General features: G+C 47.0%; 1 protein-coding gene across 1 annotated transcript; it reads right to left on the bottom strand.

Annotated features, from left to right (window-relative positions):
* Positions 1 to 880: 880 nt before the first annotated feature.
* METTL6 (methyltransferase 6, methylcytidine) lies at positions 881 to 8,145 on the bottom strand. Its single transcript, XM_054384995.1, has 5 exons — positions 7,864 to 8,145; positions 7,134 to 7,268; positions 5,855 to 6,025; positions 3,741 to 3,882; positions 881 to 1,029 (listed from the first exon to the last, which is right to left on the bottom strand). Exons 1-5 carry the CDS (start codon positions 8,143 to 8,145, stop codon positions 881 to 883), a joined length of 879 nt encoding a protein of 292 aa, XP_054240970.1.
* Positions 8,146 to 8,180: the final 35 nt, after the last annotated feature.

Consider the following 8,180-nt stretch of genomic DNA (forward strand, 5'->3'; position numbering starts at 1 on the left):
GAAAAGGATGAGGTCCCTGCAAGCTGGTCAGTCTGTGGCAGGCTATGAGCCATAGCATCAATACAGTGGCTTTCAGTGACAGGAGCAGCAAAGACCAAGATATTTCCTGAGAGTGATGAGAAAGAATGAAGTCCTCTGCTCAGGAAAGAGGCAGCCACCTACACTGGAGAGCAAATACAGAACTTGTGACTCACTAATTCAGTTCCAAATGGGAAACTGACTTGCAAAACCTCAATTATTTCTGCTCATCAAACAAAAAATGTCTGAAATTAAGCAGGGATAAAGACAACCTGATCCTCTAACAAATTCCTTCAAGCATGAAATGAGATAGCAGAGGATCTTGTTTAGAATGTAACTTTTGTTTACATAGCTAAATGCTGAGCACATTAAAAAGATACTATTATTAAAGTATCAAAGCAGCTTATGCCACACCATTCACTGAGTCTGTCTCACTCCTGTATCTGAGAAGTCCTACAGGCACTGAAAGCAGATGAAATACTGCAATTTTATCAGGCCACAGAAAGCATCAAGATAGAAAACACAGAATACTTCTTCTAAAAAATAGCTTTTAATAAAAAAAGGAAATAACAATGATGATGATGACTAATGAAAACCATCTTTAATCTGCTTTCCCGATCCTCCAACAGTGCTGGACAGGATTTACTTTAGAAGTAGGAAGATACTCAGCAGGGGGCCTGCATCACTCCACCATCTCAGATTCGAATGAGACAAAGCATTCCTACTTCACATCTGAGGATGAGGACCAACAAGAGGTACTGGATGCAGCCACTTCTTGTTCACCACAGAGATGAGTGCAGAGGCAGAAACCGTGCTAGCTTCCACTCCACACAAGCAACACTGTTGCTCATTACCAAGAGCTTCATGTCTTACCGACAGGCTTTTCGAACTTGCTTTGAAGGAAGACCCTGGGGACACGCAGCTCTTCTTTCCTGTTCACCGTTTCTCGCTGCACGTACTCGTTGGCCACTTGCTCATAGCCCTCAGCCCTGAAGAGCTGAGACAAGAACTCTGCAAGAGAATTTAAAAAACAATCAGATGAGGTTTTAAACACCAGTCACCATCTACACAAGCACAATGTTCTTACGTGCTGCAGCATGAAAATCAGACAAGGCCTTCAGGTTTCCAGCTGTTCCATGCAGACATGGATCTGCTTCAGAAACACCAACCTAAGTGAGGCAGCTTGGACAGCTTGGCTGAAGGACTCAGTTGGGTCTCTAAAACCTGCCATACCTCCTATTTTCACTGACCCTTGCACTCCCCTTGTGCCTGACACCACTGTGCTTCCACTGCCTGCAGCAGACGTTGGCCAGCTGAACACATCACTTAATTTACAGGCTGCCTGAGGGAGAACACCACCCTGCACTGCTAGGCATAGAATCACAGAATCATAGAATGGTCTGGGTAGGCAGGGACCTCCAAAGGTCAGCCAGTCCAACCCTCTCTGCAGTCAGCAGAGACATCCTCCACTAAAGCAGCTTGCTCAGAGCCTTCTCCAGCCTCACCTTCAATATTTCCAGGGATGGGGCTTCACTACCTCCCTGGGAAACCTGTTGCAGTGTTCCAGCACCCTCATGGTGCAGAACTTGTTCCTCACATCCAATCTAAATCTGCTCTGCTCTCATTTCAAACCATTGCCCCTCGTCCTGTCCCTGCAGGCCTTTGCAAACAGTCCCTCTGCAGCCTTCTCGTAGCCCCTTCAGGTACTGGCAGGCTGCTGTTAGGTCTGCCTGGAGCCTTCTCTTCTGCAGGCTGAACAACCCCAGCTCCCTCAGCCTGTCCTTGTAGCAGAGATGCTCCAAACCCCTGATGATTTTTGTAGCCCTCCTCTGGACCTGCTCTATCAGATGCCCCTACTTGGCAGAGAGTAGACAAAAGGGCAAAGAGGACATGGTGGCACCAAGGCTCCACTAAGTTAAACTGCAAATATTTTCCAGAAACAAAAGAATCTTACTCAAAGCACATCTTCCTAAAGGGAAGGCAGAATACCTCCCAAAGAGGTACTCTGCAGCAGAGAGGGCTGCTCATACTATTGACTTGTCATTTTAATTACAAACCACCCCTTTTCCTTTCCTGCACCTTATTTACTCAGGTCATTTCACAACAGATCAAAGCCATTCTAAACTTGTGCTACTTGACAAAAAACAGGGGCAGGTTATTCTTTGCAAAGGCAGGCAAACTCGCAGGTGATACCAAGCTCAGTGGTGTAGTTGGTAAGTCTGAAGGCTGGGATGGGGCAATCCAGAGGGACCTGGACAGGCTGGAGAGGAGGGCTGAGGAGAATCTCATGAGGTTCAATAAAGCAAAGTGCAAGGCCCTGCACCTAGGCCAGGGCAATCCTACAACAGCAATCCAGGGGGTGATGAGATGGAGAACAGTCCTGCAGAAAGGGACTTGGGGGTGCTGGTGGAGGAGAAGCTGGACAGGAGCCAGCAATGGGCACTTGCAGCCCTGAAGGCCAATGGCAGCCTGGGCTGCATCCAAAGCAACATGGCCAGAGATGGAGAGAGGGGATCCTGCCCCTCTGCTCTGCTGAGACCTCACCTGTGGCACTGAGTCCAGATATGGAGCACTCGACACAGGAAGGACATGGACCTGATGGAGCAGGTCCAGAGGAGGGACACAAAAATGATCAGGGGGCTGGAGCACCTCTCCTACAAGGACAGGCTGAGGGAGCTGGGGTTATTCAGCCTGCAGAAGAGAAGGCTCCAGGCACACCTAACAGCAGCCTGCCAGTACCTGAAGGAGCTACAAGAAGGCTGCAGAGGGACTGTTTGCAAAGGCCTGCAGGGACAGGACGAGGGGAATGGTTTGAAATGAGAGCAGAGCAGATTTAGATTGGATGTGAGGAACAAGTTCTGCACCATGAGGGTGCTGGAACGCTGCAACAGGTTGTCCAGGGAGGTGGTTGAGGCCCCATCCCTGGAGATACTCAAAGTCAGGCTGGACGAGGCTCTGAGCAAGCTGCTCTAGCCTAGGATGTCCCTGCTGACTTCACTGCTGGCTCAGGGGCAGCTGCTCAGCAACCAACACGCTCAAGTCTCTTTCTTCAGAGGTGCTCTCAATCAATTCTGCACCCAGCCTAGAATTCTGCCTGGGATTGGCCTGACCCAGATGTAGGACCTTGCACTTTGACTTGTTGAACGTCATGGTGAGTGGCTAAGGCAATTCCTTCATGTCTCTGTGCTTCAAATTCTCCATCAGTAAACTCCAACAATCTCCCTACCTCCTAGAGCATTACAAGGACTGAGTGACAAACTGCTTACTCACACATCACATGGAAACATGTTTTGCATCATCTTTACTCAAAAACCAGGAGAGAGAGTGACCACAGCTAGCAGCACTGTCTCAGCAGGACTGGTGCACAAGCTTCTCTGCACTGTCATCATGGTTCTGCTTTAGAAGTCACTGACTTCCTTAGCAGACCTCTCTGACCTCTTCAGCAAGCCTCACCTCGCACACCAGGAACAGCCTTGCAAAAGAATGATGCCAAAGAAGTGCTGAGTTGCTTCATGAAGGTGATCAATTCTCTTACTGAACATTGGTTATCTTCTCTTAGACAACAAATCTGAATGGAACTCCACAAACTCAGAAGCTGCTGCTCTTGGCACATTTTAGCACATCTGTGCAAAACAACATCTCCACAGGCACGCTGGCAATTCCCTGAAGCAAGCTGAAACAGCAGATTCACAGAGAAGAAAGCACACTGCAGGATGTCTTACCTTCAGTGAAAAAGTAGGATCTTGTCCCATCTTGTCTAACATAGAAGTTTTCTCCCAGCTTGCTGCCAGACTTGAACCTGAGCATTGCATGGTCGTACAGCCCATAGTCTCTGAAGAGGACACACTTGCCTGGTTTCAATACCTGTCACATAACACAGAGGTGCTGCCATGAGGAGAATAGATTTAACCATACATATCTTTGTAGACACAGACAGACACATCCAGATACAGCCCAGAAAGCACTGTAGTGACAGACATCTTGAATTCATTCCCTGTGGCACACAACAGCTGTCTAGAAACTGGATACTCTGCTCTGCTGAGACCCCCACCTCCAATCCTGTCTCCAGTTCTGGTGTCCCCAGCAGAAGAAGGACACAGAGCTGTAAGAGTGAATCCAGAAGAGGCCACAAAGATGATCCAAGGGCTGGAACACCTCTGCTACAAGGACAGGCTAAGGGAGCAGGGGTTGTTCAGCCTGCAGAAGAGAAGGCTCCAGGGAGACCTCAGAGCTCCCTTCCAGTACCTGAAGGGATCCTGCAGGAAGGCTGCAGAGGGACTTTTCCTGAGGGTGTCTAGAGACAGGACAAGGGGGAATGGTTTGGTGCTGAGGCAGAGCAGGGTTAGACTGGATGTGAGGAAGAAGTTCTTCAGTATGAGGGTGCTGAGACTCTAGAATAGGCTGCCCAGGGAGGCCTCCTCCCCGAGGGTGCTGAAGGCCAGGCTGGATGAGGTCTTGAGCAGCTGAGTCTAGTTGAGAGGTGTCCCTGCCCATGGTTGGAGCAGATGAGCTCTGAGGTCCCTTCCAACCTGAGCCATTCTAGGATTCTATGGATTGTGTGCTCTTACAAACACCTCCCATGAACAGCAGACTACAAACAGTTTGAAGACACCTGTTTGAGTGCTGATAAGCTAAATAAGCTTTTAGCAACATTCTTCAAATACAGAGGAAAGAAAAAAATACACAGTTTAACAATAAGAATTGCATCCTAACAGAGCATCTTCTTTGTTGGGTAGTGTGCAACCTAGTACCAGCTTTTGCTTAAGGATTAACAATAGAATGTAGAATACCATGACTTTTTTTTTCCCCCACATGCAAAGAAAGTTATTGCAATATAATAAGAAATTAAAAAAGGTACAATTTCAGGAAAAAATGTTGTGTGTTTGAGGGTTTTATAACTCCTTTTGGGTAAAGAAACCAAGCCATGAAGAGTTTAAAATGCATAGACGAGTGGCCATGCTGACTTTAGACATCTGATGCATCCAACTTCCCTGCCTCATCAAATACCAGCTCTATGTGTCAGTGCAGAAGAGGAATACTTGCCACTTTCAAATTAGTTCAGAACCTACAAGCCAGACAATTGAGCCAGGCATCTCCAGAGAGAAAACAATAATTAGCCTTTTCATGTGCTCCAGCAAAGCACCAGTCCTCACTTTGGAGAACAGCTGGAGAAACACCAACAAAAAAATCCAGCATGCCCTTTCCAAACCACTGGTGATGAGCCAAACAGGATATCTGACCACAGAACCCCCCAAACACACACATCTGCATAAACACAAAATGTGTGGCCTCTCTCCCTCCGCAGTCAGTGCATGAGCAAGCTCAGAACAATCCCAGCTCAGCTGTCTAAAGCTCCCTCCGGATGTCAGCGGACAAAGGCAGCCCAGGCAGATGAGGCTATCCAGATTAACACTGATCTCTGAGCACCCCACTTCTAAACCACCACAGATCAAGTGTGTTTAGCAGTGACATCCCAACTGCAAGTCCCTGCATCTTCTGGAAGTCAGGCTTGGTTCACTGCCATTCACCCCTTATCAACACAGACGTTTCTGCGCTCCAAGGACCTTATCTGCAGTGTAGGGCATAGGAGCTGAGCCACTCTGTTCTTCTGTGGATGGCATGCAGCAGGCCAGAAGCCAAAAAACATCACAATGCCCAGAGAGGGGGAAAAAAAATCGTAGAACATATTTTAGCCCCATAGTATGTGAACAGGCCCATGGAATACAGTGTTCAAGATCACCATTACAAGAGGGGTTGTTTTCTCAGGGAGGGGGAAAAAAAAAAAAGTACTTTCAAGCTAAAAAGAAGGAAAGTGCTTTAAAGGCTGTAAATTTACCTTGTAAATGTTCCTCAAGACAAGATGCATTTTGTCAGGATGAATGGCAGACAGCACAAATATCAGTGTGACAACATCCACAGACTCTGCTGGTATATGCTGGAGGAGATCATCTCTGGTCAGGTCGCACTGGAACACCTGACATCTTTCTGGGCTGTACAAGGCATTTTGCTAGGGAAAGGAGAGCAAGCCGTGACTGAAAGCTGGCACCATGTGTTAGTGCAACACAACAAAACACTTGGGAAACTCACTAGCAGAGCAACACAAAACATGGTGGCAAAAGAACATTAACCTCCAGCAGGTGCCTAGCAACCAAATTCCTTGCTGCATACTACCCTAGAGAACCTACAGCCACTACAACATCCTGTTCTCAGGAACCTGAGCAGAAATGGGCAGTAAGACAGCCCAGAAAACATACCAGAGCCGGTTTACTGTTGCTTCTACTTTTCAGACGTCATTAGAAGAAATTCCGTATTACAAGGTCATCAAAGTACAGCTCTTGAGCTATAAGCAGACTGCTAACAGTTGGGGTTCATGCCACACATCCTGCACTGGGTTGTTCCATCCCATTGTTTGGCTGGGTAGGAGGAAACCTGACCTTGGCAAGAAAGTTCAGCATAAGCCATGGAGGCAGCCTCAACAAGGCCATCCAAAGCCAGGGGTACACACCAGCCAGCCTCATCAATAAGCACAGCCCCCTGTTTCTAATCAGGTTGCCCAGGGAGGTGGTTGAGGCCCCACCCCTGGAGACATTCAAGGTGAGGCTTGACAGGGCTCTGGGCAACCAGTCTAGAGGATGTCCCTGCTGACTGCAGATGGGGTTGGACTGGATGACCTTTGGAGGTCCCTTCCAACCCAGTCTATTCTATGATTCTAGGCCACGCATTTCCTGGAAAGCGACGTTCATAGCACTGTTTCAAAGGCTCTCCTTCGGACTCTCCCTCTCCCACAAACACCAAAGGCAAGCTTCCATCCCAAACAAGCTCTGCTTGGACTGCACAGTCAGCAGAGAGAGCAGTGCTCTCAAAAGCCAGTGTCTCCACCAATCATTCAAGTAACACACATATATTACCATAATGGTACAAGTGGATGCTGAAAAACTAGGTCTTGAGCAACAATTTGGCTTCTTGGCCAGGAGCTCCACCAAAATGGGTCAGTCTCCATTTTCTAGCAAAAGCTATTCCTCCACTTCTCACAAAAAAAGGAAGGCAAGAGAAATCTGTCCTTCCAGTCACTTGTCATTCCAGGAGCTTCTAAAAGTTCTAAACATCACACCAACCTTCACATACTCAACAGCTCTAGGAGAGAAATCACAGGCGTATGCAAAAATATGCAGATCTTCTTCCAGGAGTGGAAACAAGCAGTTCCCAACCCCACAGCCAGCTTCCAGAATGGTCAGTTTCTGATCTGCAAACTGGGGAGGAAGAAATGCAAGGTAAAGCATATTGGTTTTGTTCTCATGACACGAGCAGACAGTGTTCAATCAGCATTTTAAACGCTCTGATCAATTTTAATTGCCTTTGATTCAAAAATGGAAGCAGGTACCCACTGGATAATCTGACATTACGAAACAGAAACCTTGACTTCTGCAAAATCACCAACCTTTTCAGGATATCTTCAGGTTTCTTTAGTCATCCATCCCTGTTGCACCGTTTCTGTCTCGCCTTTCATCCAGCTATAATGAACAGCAGATGCATCTGGCTGCTCCCCTTAATGACACTTTGCAATTACCCAGTAATTCTGGATGCTTTAGTGTAAGGTAGTGTTCTGAAATCCACCAACCTCCACCTGAGACAAGTTGTCTGTTTAGTACACAAAGCAAGTATTGCAGATTTTGCTCTTAGCATCCAGGATGGGTCAATTATAAACTAAAACTGAAGTGGTACACCTGATTCTGAGGAGAGGAGGTTTGATATAAGGAAGAGCCTACACCGGGCACTGCAAACTTCAGTGCTCTGTTATAATTAAGTAATTTGGAAACAGTCAACCCCATTTTATAGGGATCTCACCTCCCGACACGCTTTTAACTCTTCAAACTCTCTAGTTGTCCAGTGCCTATCTTTGAAGAAGTTGGTGCTGTTTCTTTTGTAAAACAGATCCCAGTTCTTCTGAGCTTCTTTCTCTAGTTTCAGTTGCTTGAACTCAGACACCAAAACCTGATCTTTTGCCAGTCTCTCAGCTTCTTCTGGGCTAAGGGTTCTTGCACTATGTCCTTTTCTTTGGGAAGCACCATCTTCAGTACTTGTTGTTGTTATGTTTAAGCAACTGGCTGATGTGTTTTCTTGGAACATCCTAGATTCTCTCATGCAAACATGAAAGCCAAAGA

The sequence above is a fragment of the Indicator indicator genome, chromosome 11, assembly GCF_027791375.1.
Source record: "Indicator indicator isolate 239-I01 chromosome 11, UM_Iind_1.1, whole genome shotgun sequence".
Lineage (NCBI taxonomy): Eukaryota > Metazoa > Chordata > Aves > Piciformes > Indicatoridae > Indicator > Indicator indicator.

Excerpts from the sequence above, each read along its gene's own strand:
- METTL6 (XM_054384995.1), bottom strand. The coding sequence starts at position 8,145 with ATGTTCCAAGAAAACACATCAGCCAGTTGCTTAAACATAACAACAACA. Across the intron at positions 6,026-7,133 it reads GAGCTGTTGAGTATGTGAAG|CAAAATGCCTTGTACAGCCC; the intron begins GTTGGTGTGATG and ends TCCTTTCCCTAG. Across the intron at positions 3,883-5,854 it reads TCTTGAGGAACATTTACAAG|GTATTGAAACCAGGCAAGTG; the intron begins GTAAATTTACAG and ends GTTATGTGACAG.